The sequence below is a fragment of the Hylaeus anthracinus genome, unplaced genomic scaffold, assembly GCF_026225885.1.
Source record: "Hylaeus anthracinus isolate JK02 unplaced genomic scaffold, UHH_iyHylAnth1.0_haploid 11991, whole genome shotgun sequence".
NCBI classification, from domain to species: Eukaryota; Metazoa; Arthropoda; class Insecta; order Hymenoptera; family Colletidae; genus Hylaeus; species Hylaeus anthracinus.
This window is the reverse complement of record NW_026534339.1, coordinates 193,139-207,298: the sequence shown is the minus strand read 5'-3', so window position 1 is coordinate 207,298 and position 14,160 is coordinate 193,139. Positions and strand designations below refer to the sequence as shown.

The 14,160-nt window shown below is 42.3% G+C and overlaps 1 protein-coding gene across 8 annotated transcripts in view; it reads left to right on the top strand.

Moving 5' to 3' along the window:
- LOC128888305 (dnaJ homolog subfamily C member 5) overlaps window positions 1-14,160 on the top strand; it is a 129,520-nt gene that overhangs the window by 33,090 nt on the left and 82,270 nt on the right. For 6 of the 8 annotated variants that reach the window (XM_054145037.1, XM_054145036.1, XM_054145041.1 and 3 more), the window contains exon 5: window positions 7,885-7,941. The exons of the other annotated variants lie outside the window; for them this stretch is intronic. In XM_054145037.1, the coding sequence (XP_054001012.1) occupies window positions 7,885-7,941 (57 nt within the window). The remainder of the gene's footprint in view (window positions 1-7,884; window positions 7,942-14,160) is intronic. 8 annotated transcript variants of the gene reach the window in all.

Here is a 14,160-nt window from a genome sequence, read left to right as displayed (position 1 = left end):
GCCGATCACCCCCCCCCCCCCACCCCGCGCTGATCCACCAGCACCCGCGAACACATGGTGCAGGTACCGGTGGTCCGATGCCGTATACTCCCCCAGAATAACACTACTGGAGAGTACCCTGGGGGACACAGCATCGCACGCAAGGATATCTATTTTGGAGGTCCGCCCGTTCCGTTCAAACGAAAACGGACCCCCAGCGTCCACAGGTAACACGCCCATCCTATCGAAGGACTCCGACAGGGACCGGCCCTTCGCATCGAGGGCACGTGACCCTCACGCCGGGGACTTAGCATTGAAGTCCCCGACGATGATGCGTCGAGGGGAAATCCCTCTGGCCGCCGCCTCCAGCTCGTCGAGCTTGTCGGCCAGAGCCAGGTGGTCTACTCTCGGCGTATAATAGCAGCTGGCGATGGATGTGCCGTCGACCTGAGCGATCACAAACACATCGCCAGCAATCACTGATCCCGAGGTAATTCTTCTCCCATTTAATTCCGTTACCCAGATGGCCGCCCTACCGGTGCGGTCAGCGTACCACCCAGACAGCACCCTGTACGGCTCAGAAATCAGGACTGCATCTACTCTAAGACGGTTTGGCGTCCTGACCATCAATTCTTGAGCTCATCTACAATTATTTAGGTTTATTTGTAGCAGCTGCATCAACTGCTTATACCTTTGTTCGCCGCCCCATTTCTCCAAAGGGCTCTCTTGTGCACAGGGCAGACGATTCCGCCCGCAATGTGCCCCTACACAAAGTCTGCAGGTGGGGACTGCCTCAGTACATTCCCCGTTACCATGGTCGGTCTTACCACATTTTCTGCAAATGTCAGCCTTGAGGCTGCAACCCATGGCATCAAAAACACTTTACTATTTTTGGGCCCAGTCTCAGCCTCGCCAGGACGAAACCAATTCTAATTTGCTCCCCATTTTGTATTATGGGGGTCAGCCTATCCGGCACCTCCAACACCGCGACCTGTGTCCCCCAAGCCGTGGTCCTCAGGACCCTCACCCGGATATCCTCAGTGCTCTCAGCACCGAGGTGTCGGCTGAAAGCCTCGAGGACCCCGTCCCTCTCAATAATAGGATCGAGGTCTCTGATTTCGACCTCGATCCGGGGGACCAGCACCCTCGCAGCTACCTGAGCGCCGAAGTGCTTGCCGCCAAGGGCTGCCCCCAGCTCTGCTAGGGCAGCCAGGCTTAGCTGCCGCCTTGGCCAGGGCTGGAAGAAAGGCATCGCCAGCAGCGCCCCCTTGCGCTTCACCCCCCCCCCCCCTCTTGCTAGCGGCACCCGCTGCCAATTTTGCCCTTCTTATCTCTCAAACGTTGGGCCCCGCACTAACCTCCATGCCGGTCGCCGGCCCACCTGTCCTATCGTCCGCCTCTGTTGTTCTGGGGCGGTGAGGACCTACTTCTGACCAGCCCTCCTCATTGACACGGACTGACCCCCTCCTCCTCTTGGGCACCCTTTTTTCCGCCATTGATTCGACGGCTTCAATATTCAAGGCCCTAATCACAGCCGCCCAACAATAACAATAACAATTTAATCAATTTTTAAATATGGGAGATACGTCCGTTCGGTGGCGAATCTGACACTGTTTTCTTCATTTCAAATATTTCCTGGCTCTTGGCAATCGGAAGAACGGGAACTCGCTTCCGCTCGTTCGCAGGAGCATCTTCACATCGTCGCAACATTTTCACACTGTTACGACGATACAACTTCGGAATATTGCGCGGTATCTTCATGCCATCGCAGCAATATATTAATTACATTATGACGGACCTCGCGTAGGCGGCCGGGAAAGCCGCTATTCAACACGCTTGGTCGCACAATTCCCACGGACGAATTTGTTTATAAAAATTTGGGCGCTAGTGCCAAGTGCATGCGTCCGTTATTTCCGTCCTTCCGGCTAGTCTAGCGGAGAGCGAAACTCAAGGGAAACTATTCGCGCAAAAATTTACGCGGGGAATTCCGCGGTACAATCACCGTAAAGGAAAAGGTTTGGCGACCACGCGCCGAAAGGGGAGCGCGACGCGGAATTCCCAATACAAAATTAAAGTATTCGAATGAAAGAAAAAGAATATCTAACCGGCGCGACTTAATTCTATGGGGGCCTCGTAAACAAGAATCCGCCCTAGAATAAAATACAGTCAAAAGGAAAGATTATATCGGGAATTAACGGCTGCGCGTTTCGAAGGGGTCCTTTCCTTTGAAATGCGACTCGCTCTCTAACCGCGTAAGACCACGCGGGAGACGACCGAAGTACACGGAGGGAACTGCAAAAGGTTCTCGTCTTCGGGGTGGTCCTGTCGTATGCGAGTGCACCGAAGCACGTCCGGGGACACACACACACACGATCCGTTCGCTCGTCCCGCGGTCGCAGGACACGGTACCGGCGCCGACGGTCCGATTTTTCCGCGTTAGACGAGTCAAAGGTCCCATCAGTGTTGAGAAGATTTTAACGAACTTCCGAAAATAACTCGCCAACTCCAAGAATTGGCGTACCTGCTTAACATTCTCGGTTTGAGGCATTTCCCTAACGGCATCTATTTTCCGTTGACCTGGTCGCATTCCTTGACCGCTTATTTCTCGTCCCAAGTATTCGATCGTTTCTTGGAGGAAAGAACACTTCTTGAGCTTCAGGGTCAACCCATGTTGTCGAAAGGTTTTTAAAACTTGCCTAAGTATGTCAATACCTTCGTCTAGAGTATTCGACGGCACGAGCAGGTCGTCAATATACGGGTAAGCTATTTTATTTTTCAAGGGTCCAAGAACCTTGTCTATTAGCCTTGAAAAAACAACTGGCGCGTTCGTTAAACCGAAAGGCATTCTTAAAAACTCGTAGTGCCCCTCTGGTGTTATAAACGCAGTCTTTTCGATGGAATTTTCAGCGACTGGAACTTGGTAATAACCCAATGCTAAATCAAGACTCGTATAATACCAATAGCCTCCCAGCTGATCTATTTGATCTTCAACGAGTGGCAAAGGCGACTTATTCTTTATCGTGACAGCATTTAATTTTCGATAATCGACACACATTCTAATGTCTCCGGTTTTCTTTTTTACGAGCGTAATGGGACTCGCATACGGTGACTCGGATTCTCTAATTATTCCGTTTGCCAATAAATCATTGATAATTTCGCGAACAACCCTTTTTTCCAATTCCGCAAGACGATAAGGGTGATACGCGATCGGTTCGTTCGTGAGACATTTAATCATAGACACCGTATTCGTTTTCCCGAGGTCACGCATCGAGGTCGATATGCAATCGCGAAATTCTTCGAGTAACGCAACGCATAATCTACGTGCTTTTTCCCCGATGTTTCCTACATTTAAAGTTGGATTTTCTTCAATAATGTATATATCCATTGCCGATGTTACTTGCGGTCGTTTCGCATCTCTCGCGTTATTAAATGTTAATCGATTCCCTCGTTTCAACATTATGACGTGCTCTTGTTGTAAAAAGTCTAGGATAACAAAAGAATCTACAGTCGCGGTTACATTCTGGACCTTCAATGTAATCGTTGCAACTTGATCAATGACGAATGTTTTAATAAGCGACGAATGGACTACAGTACATGCACTTCCTGTATCCACAAGACTTTCTACTTTGTGTCCGTTGACATGTATGTTGCAACGTGATTTCCCGATACGGTCCGCGGTCCGCGTCGGGAAGTGTGCAAAATGAGAGTTTTCCGACTTCTCACGCCTTTACGGGAAAACCCGAGCGCCAGGTATCAGAGGATACCGGCGTGAGAAGCCGAACGTCGCGAAAGTTACCACAGCTAGCGATCCGGATCGCGGAGAGGGACGTGGATCGTTGGCGAGGAAAGGAAGTCTGAGAAAGCCGTCTTCACGGCAAGACGGGGCAGATCAACACAGCACGCGTTTAAAATAATATAGAATATATTGTACGCGAAAGATGCTACAGAATACGGTGTACACTGCCGAGCTGTCGTAGCGTCTAAGGCCACCGGGACGACCGATAACCGACACGAGAACTACGTTTCGATAACATGTGTTAATTTTGTTCACGTTAGCTCAAATTCCGTCGCGATTCGCACAAAAGCGACTTCGGAAACGATGTTCGGACAGTCTTAACGCGGTCGCGATGGGCTCGACCTCTTCGACGAGAACGTTAACCGGCAGCGATCTAAACACGTGCGCGTTACAATGGACTCGTGACTAGATGTTCGTCATTTCTTGCGATAACCTACGAAAAGGCGATTTCCCGCTAACAATGCTATTTTGCCCGACAGTGTGCTCGGCAGCCACCAGGTAATCCGACCAATTCACGATATCCTATCCATGAGCGTGAGGTAAAGGAGGAAGCGCTTACCGTACCGTTCCGCACGTGTCGCTGACGAAATAGGACGAGATACACGATCTCGTCGCACGCGTTGGCTCACGTGCTTCCCCCAGCCTCACCTCAATGGTCGGCGGCACGCGGCACCTTATGGCGACCAAATTCAAATCGCGTTATCGGCGCACTCGTCAGCGGCGGTCGTCCAGTCTCGTCCCTCGGCGACTTTGGTGACGTGTCGGTGCTAGCATCCCTCGAAGACTCTGGAGTGGGCCGGGTCTCGGTGCACTCGAGAACCCGGCTGATTTCACTATCCTAAACGGCCTCCTGCCCCTTGAAGGTCGTAGCGGAGTTCAGGGGCTGTTACCAAGAACCTCCAGCCCCTGTCCATTTGAGCTTCGTCTGGCCAGTCCGTGCAACCGGCGCCGGGTTGGACGGGATCGGTAGTCTCTAAGCCGTATCGCTCGGTGTTGTCGTCGTTAGCCCAACGCTATTGCCCTTCAGATACGCAAATTAGTCATAACCCTGGGTTACCCTGGTGGCGCTCGCGATCTTGGTCGGTCTCGTTCCCCGCGGAGAGTTCACCTACTTTGTGACGCGGCAATCTGCCACGATTCCTTATAATATTTACCTCTTTTTGCCTGTAATTTTCCTTGGTGTGGCCCGCTTTTTTGCAGATGCTGCACTCTACCTTTGGCCTCCTTAGCGATGTTCTTCTCCATCGCTTTTGTCGCTTGACCTCGGTGCTCCACCTTCTTCTTATTCTCCTTAGTCGGCATACTCCCCATCGTACACATTGACGAGTAAAGTTCATTGTGGTCCGAGTACTTAGTCGACCGCAACGTCCTGGCGATCGTTTCGTCCGGTATCCCGAAGATCACCATATCGATGACCTGTTCGTCCGACAGCTTTATATGTAACTTCCGGATCATATTCAGTTTTTGAAAGCATTGGTCGCCTAACGACTGCCCTGCTTTCGCCTCGTACAGATCCGCCTCCCCCAGCATTCTTGAAAACGGCATTGCGCGCCGAAATTGAGCCACGAGATATACTTTTATCTCCGCCCACGTGGTGGTGACCTGCATGCTCGTGTCATACCATTGACGAGCGTGCCCCTTCAATCGAGATGCGATTAAGCGCATCACGCACAAGTTGTCTCATGAAAATCTGGCCACCAACTCGTTTACGTGGCGGATCCAATTTTCTATAGACACATCTTCCTTCGCCGGATCGTACACCGGGATCATCTGTTCGTCCCCCGGGCGCACATAGGACGGCGACTTTGCATGAGAAGTAAAGTTCGCGTTGACATTTTCCACTCCTCGTTGCGCGCGATCAGAGCGATCGTCCTGCTCCAGGTTTTGCGACGTGGACTTTGCGAACGCCTACGTGAATCGCGTCTCCTGACGTTCTGCGTACGGGAACGCGAACGCGAAACCGAAGCCCGTCGTCGCGGTGCCTGCGAACGAGCTCGCGAATTTCGCGATACATGCGATTGAGATCGCGATTGTCGCAAAAACTCCTCCATGATGCTCTCCAGTTTTTCCAACCGCGATTCCACGCCACTAGACCTTTCAGCCGCTACGTCGGAATAACGGCTCCATGATGCACGGTCCATATTACTCATTGTCGCTGTACCTTAAACAATATATAACTGAATCCTACACTTAGTCACTATTCCTTATCACTATTTAAACTATAATGCACTTAATCCAATAATATTGTCTATACACGGCACGTTGCACTTAGTGTCTGGCTCGCTGTATGCAAAAATACAGTTCACCCACAACAACAATTAAGTGTTTGTTCAAATGTGACGCGATCTGTCCCACTTCTGATATGTAAAATCAGAAACAGTGAAAATACCAATGTAACAAAGTCTATATTTAATCAGTTCTTGCTTTAACGAAAGTCGATACAGTTCTGACTTCCGCTAGAAAATACAGTCGTGAGGACACCCCTGACGTTAGGCCCTTCGTTCACAAGAGTCCTCTGTCCTAAAACCTCCTTTAAGAAGGGGAACGCGCAGAGACTAAACACATGGCCCGCTTCGGGCGTTTCTTTAGCTCGAATATCCTAACACTATCTCGAATATTCTAACACTCATTTCAGTAGAAGGACGTTCCTAATTTTAGTCCTCTTCTCTCATTAGTCGTGCAATGAGTTGATTGATATTGTTTACGTACTACTTTACCTCTTATGAAGTCAAGAATCACGCTGGTTAAAAAATAACGCCATGAAACAAAGATGGAATTTTCATGTTTAAACGTCTACCTCAGTATCGTATAGAGCAATGCCACTTGAATTCTTCAAACGAGACAACGAACTGCTTACCTTGAAGTCATATCGCAATGAAAAAGAAAGGAACTGTTTTGATTGACTCAACACTCAATTTATTCAATTTTGGGACATGTCCTTTTAGAATAATTGGAACTTGGAACACATCTGCGATATACTTGTACTTAAGTTGTATTAAAGTTACGACTTATTAAATAGACTCTCTGATACTTATAGGAATTGCTCATCATAGTTGAACACCGCAACGTTTCAGCATATAAGAACGCAAACTAATGACATCACGGTGAATCCCCATCGAAACAACGATCCCCTTTCCCTGTGACGCCATTAGTTTGGGTGCTCGCCATGCACTGAAATGGTTTTGGTCATGTATAGGGTATGAATAAGATGTATATACATAGTGTCAACAATGTTGATTGTTGTCAATCAAGGAATAAATACTTCAATTCAAGCTACCCTTTCTTTATATCGTACATGAGTAATACATTATCTTTATATGATTGTGTAATGCTTTTTATATGATTGTATTAACACATTGTCACTAAGTAATTAAACATATCTTTATATATACGTTAAAAATCAACCACTTTCAACCCTTTCTTTATATCGTACATACGTAATTGTACAGGATCTATATACTTTATACCTCGATAAGTGAAACAATTTTATCTTGGATAACTGAAATTGAGTCATACCTACCATGGTTTCCATTTCTTCAGCTGTTTAGCAATTTGAATTCAGTCATTATAGAGGTCTAGTCAATATTTACAATAGTTAATTTTTCTTCTCAGTTATCTATTTGAATGATTTTTTTTTATGTTTCACCCAAGAAGTGTTTATAATACTTGAATTCAAAGTTCACATAGTGAATTTTATAAAATATTGTTTGTTTTACAAAAAATTACTATAGACAATTCCAGAAACTCAGTTATAAAAATTTATTAGTTGAAATTTATAACATGATCTTTTAAAGAGAATTCACTGTTTCGTTTAACGAAATTACATAGTTCTCACCTTAAAGAACTATCTTTTTGTATATATTCAACAGACAGTAGTCGTAAGTTTATAAAAGGCAAGGACGTGATGTTTTTCAGTTCTCGAGCAGTGAATGTTTTATTTGACGAGCAATTGATTATTGTAGATCAGTCATTCCACGTTTTGCTACAAATTCATCAATCAATGATTTATAAAATCTTCCTAATTTAGCCTAGCATGCACTTTTTATGTCTGCCTTTACTTTAGAATACAATAGATTAGCGGTTTTGTTTACGTTGTTATTGTATTGTAGCGGGACCAGAATCCGGAGGTCAATGTCGTGACGAATCAGCCTAGAAGCCTGGCCAAGGTAAGTTTTTTTCTTCAGTATCAGTGGTTCTTAGTTCTCTAAGTATAAACGTTTGACAACTAACAGTTTTACAACGTTAACAAAAAAAAGCAGAATAAAAATAAAAATTATTTTGTTTCAGCCTTATTAAATATTATGGAATCTTTTAGGGTCTGCCAATTAATAGAACTTACTGATAATTTATGTAACGACTAACCACACAAATCTTTCTGTGGTTGTTGTTGGTCTGGTTTCTAAATGATTCCTTTTATTATTTTTAGTTCCGAAGATTATGTATTTCCAAGATAATTTAAAATTTTTGTGCATGTACGAGTTACAAGTTACTAGGTATAAAAGTACAATAATTATAGTTTAATCTTACAAAGTAAGTATGTAACGTTGTGATGAATTTTAATTCCTAGTAATTTGCAAGAATTGAAAAGAAACCCAGGCTGTATTTTCCACGGAAGGAGCTGAGAACCATTGAAACGGATCTGTAATATGCGTTGTTCGCCTCTCAATCATTTCACCAGCTTCTTGTACTATTTCTTTTCCTTTTTTCATCGTGAATTATTACATCATTTCTGGCCTCAATGCAGGAATGTATAGAACGCGAAGAGCAGGTTGGTATATATCTTGGGGATTGATGGTACTCTAAATGCAGGAAAATTTTACTTCTAAGGAATCGGTTATATTGCCTTTAATAAATTTTAACTTTACTAAATTCTCATAATCCGTATCGTAATACCAATTTTCTTAATTGTTATCAGTTTTAATATTACAATAATATCAATGGTTATGATACTTTATCCTTTGAAATTATGTTCGTATACCTGTCAAATTTTCTGTGTAATTCAGATTACTTGCTACTCGCAAGGAACAGTCGTCAAGTTCACGACGATGATTTTTATGAAACTTTTGCAGGTTTGTAGAGTAGCTAAAGCAAAGGATACGGATTTCTTTAAGGAGCGTTAATTCAAGTTTCAGGAATGAAATCCTCTCTGAAGTTTCAGCCCTTTGATGCTATCTGTAATCAAACGTTATAGACATTTTTAGAAAGACTGGAAAGTAAGCCAGACTTATTCTAAATTAAAAATCTCAAACTTTGATATTACACATATATTAACAATTGGTAACATTATTAATTTGTCGTATTAATAAACGCTACAGATAGTCATTTATCGAGTTCTTTATTGTCTTATGAGAAGGAGGTTTTTTTTAGTAGAAGTGATAATATTCTATCTAATATATATAATATTTTTATAATATTCTACCCGATTGACAAGGGAAGGGAACACACCGAAGTGTCCGTCTTCGATTTTGATGAACCTTGGCGAATACATTAAGCAGGTGAAAAAAAAGCATACGTATTTTTGTATAGCTGCCCAATCGCAAGTTTCGAGGGTGAAATCACCCCTTGAAGTTTCAGCAGAAAAATGCTATCTCGAAAACTATAATAGATATAAGAAATCTTTTTAGGGAAAAGTTTCATGGTTTCATGAGGTAAGTCAGATTTTGTAAACAGTAATTTGTTTGTAACAAACATATTACATATATATAATGACAAAAATAAACGGAAATTTCTTTCTGAATCAATTGATATATACACTCATGGAGACGATTAAGAGGACAGTTTTTCAGTTTTTTAAGAGGACGTCGTAACTATGGGAGTTTTCAACCAATTTTCGTGGAACATCGTCAGAAGTAGTTTTGAAGTGTCCTCTGGGTGTGTGCAAAGTTGCATTGGCGAAGGTTGATGCGAAGGATTTAATTCACCCCCGCAAAGAGGAGTGGTACAGAAAAACGTCCCAAAAATACCTTTGGGGCGATGAATATATAAGCAACAAATTACTTCCTAACAATATCATACTGCAATGCATACAGTAATAATATAATTAATATTATTATTGTTAATTTTAAACAATCCTGCAATTTTTAATAAATATGTGTCTCATAATAATAGCCGCCTGTATGTCTATACATGAACATATACATTTCATGTGTGGCCGCAGCCCGGCGGATTTGCGGGCCTGTATACAATATTATATGAAAATTTACAAAACTACAGGAGACAAATGTATTATACTATATATCAGTTGAAATTTCCGTTCATTTTTGCCGTTACATAAATTGTATCTCTTAAAATAATGAAACAATAAATTTTGTTGTTATAAACAAATCACTTTTTACAAAATCTGCGACTACTTTTTGTCTTACCTCATGAACCAATAAAACTTTTCCCTAAGAAGATTTCTTATATCTATTATACTTTTCGAGATAGCATTTTTCTGCTGAAACTTCAAGTGGTGATTCACATCCTAAACTTGCGATTTGCTAGCTATAAAAAAAATACGTATGTCTTTGTCACGGAAAGTCCGGCGGATGGACTCTCGCGAACGGGGTGTCGATTCAGTCGGTCGCCAGAGTTGCGGTTACTAGGCGGGCGCGGAACTTACTCTAGTTATACACACACACACACACACTATGCATAGCCCACACGCGAGTTTACCGCGAAGGGAGGTTGAAATGGTCGGGGGACGTTTCGTCTCACAGGGGGAGAAAGCCAAAGCGGTATGCTTGTGCGGCTTTTCCCCAGGCTGGGAGATCGGGGAGGCTCGGAGACAGTCCACAAACGCGTAAAGTCTGCCGGCGATCGGATACCCCTCGTTTCGTGAACTAAGTCACGCCGTAGGGGTCTGGGTAAACGGAGAGTGCGGGTGACGGGGAAAGGTGCTAACGCATCGGTTCGACCATCACTACTCCGTGGAAGGAAATCGTCGGAAGCCGGGAACGGTACACTTCCAAAAAAAGGTGAGAGTGCGAGTGAGCAGGTTTATGTCGGCCTTTATTAATAAGAAACGTGCTGTACTGCCAGCTCGAGCAATTCTGATTCTTGAGCGGAACGGCGGCAGTATATATGTACAGTGGAACGCGGTTTCGCTTGCGCGAGCCATCGTGCGTACCGCAGCGCGCGACTCGCGGACTAGCGGCGGATGGTGATAACGGCCGTGGAGAGGTAGACGGCACGGGTTGGCGCGAGGGAGAGGGTCGCGGCTACCGATAGCGTTACATCCCTTACATGCCTTATTTTAACCTGCTTAATATATCCACCATGTTTCATCAAAATCGGAGACGGACAGTTTGGTATGTTTCCTTGTGAGTAGTGATAAGAGCCTTCTTACTAGTTATCTTTAACAGTGAATAGGGAAAACTATCATGCACTCTACTTCCAATCTTTGTAATCCTTCGGGAAGAGGATTCTTAAACAATCATTCCTGTCTGTTGAGCTTCTTAAAAATTACTTATTAGTTATGACGCTAATGAAGGCACAGAGGATTAACTAACGGACGGTTAGTTAGAGGCACCATACATTCTTTCTTTCTTAATTCTATAACCACAAAGAAATTCTTGTCCATTAAAGAGAATCTAAGACAAAACTTTTCAGCATGCAATAGTTCTTTAGATAGCATCGGGGAGATGACAATTGTAACGTAATTTCAGTCAAACTATTTATCATAACTGCAAGAAACACGTGTCTCTTACTAATTGCTATTCATCCGTTGCAACACGTGCGTACATTGTTATCATAATCGACGACGTACACTTTGCAAGTGATTCTTCTTAGTAATAGATGTAAAACTCTGAAGCTTTTTTAAAAGTATCTTGTAACCCATATTTTGGGCTACTTTCGATAAATTGATATCCAAATATTTGAATCGCGTTGAATTGACGTCAAAGTGTAATAATATAAATTGTCTACACGCTTCATTTTCAGTAAAATTATAATAATCTAGAAGATATCTGCACAAACTCAATCCATAGGCACATTTCAATTTACATTAATTTCAAGAACCATTTTTCTAAGTAGAGTAGATTCTCTATAATTCGTTGAAACTCAGGAGCGAAAACGACGAATTATCGTGTCGAACAGCCGATATTGTAAGTAAAGTTAGAGGAACCGACATTTTGAAAGAGAGGCAACGAAAGAAAGAAAGGGAAATCCGAGAGTCCCTGGTGCGGCAGAAATTAAAGGGTCGTGTCGGTGAAACACACTAACGCAATAACAATAGTTTTTTATTTTTGACTTTTTGGAAGTGAAAATTGTACCGTCGTATTTGTGTTATTTTTCTAAGTAAAATGATACCAAACACGGCATAATTTAGTGCATATTTGCGTGTTTTACAAGGCAAAGGAAACAAACCATTATCATTTTTAAAATAAACAAATATGCACCAAATTATATCATGTTTGGTGTCATTTTAATCAGAATAATACCACAAATATGAAGGTACTTTTTTCACTTCCAAAAAGTCAAAAATAAAAAAACTTTTGTCATTACATTAAGGGTATGTCGACCTTATGCAAGGTCCTCCTTTAGGGCCTAACTTCCTGCTGTCGTTCTTCAATTTTGTTCCTTTGCCACGATTCGCTGTTACAGTGTCGTGTGTTGTATAAAGGTGGAGCCAAATTTTCAACATCGACGTATGCTAAGGGGTCAGAGAGACAAGGGGAGTTTTGTGGTGGGGATGGTTTCCAGCGAATTACGGCAGAGACCGTAATTCAGCGAATTATAGAGAATCTACTGTAGCAGTTCATCATTAGATATTCGGTACTCAGCGATGGACAGGACAAAATCAAAAGGCAGAATTTATTATTCTTTCTTCCATTAAATTATACTTTCATATGTCGAGAATGGTTTATTGACTCTCACTAGGCATGCAAATAATACTGTGTATATTAACTGAATTTGTGTGCATTGTATGTTACTATGAAAAAAAGTAAATTATTCTGTTTTAAAAATCAAGTTCGTTTGTTTCTTAAAACAAAATATTTCCTTTGTTAAAAATGTTCTTTATTAAACTGTCAAAAGTAGGCTATTCCTAGGAATTATTCTTTAGATGGAGTATTTCTCAAATATGTGGTCAAATTTTATCAGCATATTCCACAAATCGTGTTGATGTACAACCATAATTTCAATACAAAGAAATATTAGAGATAAAAAAAGATGCAGAAGATACTTATCAGGTTAACACTGGAAATATGAAGACACTGTGGTATGGAATGAGAAAAAGAATGAAAAAAAGAAAATAAAGGCATTAAATACACTATCATTACACTATCATTCATACACGGTCTGTCTAAAAAAAAACCGAACTTTTGATATAAATAGAAAAAAGTACAAGTAAAATTTTTACACGCACGTTTATGTACTCAAAATAATCTCCCTCTGCGTTAATATAGAATGTAGAGCGCGTAATTAATATTTCGAAGGACCTTTGCAGCTCCTGTTTTGGTACCCCTTTTAGTACGGCGGTAACAGCGGCCTGAATTTCCGAAATATTGCTATAATGTGTCCCTTTTATTGGAATTGGCATTGTTACCTTGGATCATTTGATTCACCCTACTCGCCTGATCTGTCTCCCTGCGATTATTTTCTTTTCACAAAATTGAAAATTCCAATGAAAGGGACACATTATAGCAACATTTCGGAGATTCAGACTGCTGTAACCGCCGTACTAAACGGGGTATCAAAACAGGAGCTGCAAAGGACTTTCGAAATGTTAATTATCCGGTCTACACGCTGTATTGACGCAGAGGGAAATTATTTTGAGTAAATAAACGTGTGTGTAAAAACTTTACTTGTACTTTTTTCATTTTATAGCAAGAGTTCGGTTTCTTTTTAAACAGACCATGTATTTCACTGTCTAACACGAATTTTGTTCTGTTATATCCACTGGGTTATGCGTATAGCATAAGTTCCTCGCTCTAAATACGAATGTAAAGCCAAGTTTAGAAAGGAAGTTTATTTTTCAAGTGTCAACTTCCTTTTATAATTTTTTTTCTTTAGTAATCACTTTGATTAAAACTTTTACACGGTTTTCAAACACCTTTTCACCTCTTATTCAGTTACGTTTCTTATTTTATCTCCATCTCTCTGTATTTACCGTCTGCGACGGCCCTTACTCTACTGGCACTTCAAAGTGTGCCGCTAAATTTAAATTAAAGGAATTTATTTTCTTTACATGTAGATACACTAATGCGCAGAACTTAGCGGACAAACTTTTAAACGTTTCGAAAACATGGAAGTTTTCAACCGATTGGAATGAAACTCCGTGAGGAGTAGTTTTGAAGTGTCGTCTGGGCGTGTGTAAAGTTACATTGGCAAGGGTCGATGCGAAAGGGTTAATTCACTCCCTTAAAAGGGGCGCGTCGAAAAACGTCACTTCTAAAGGTGCCAGA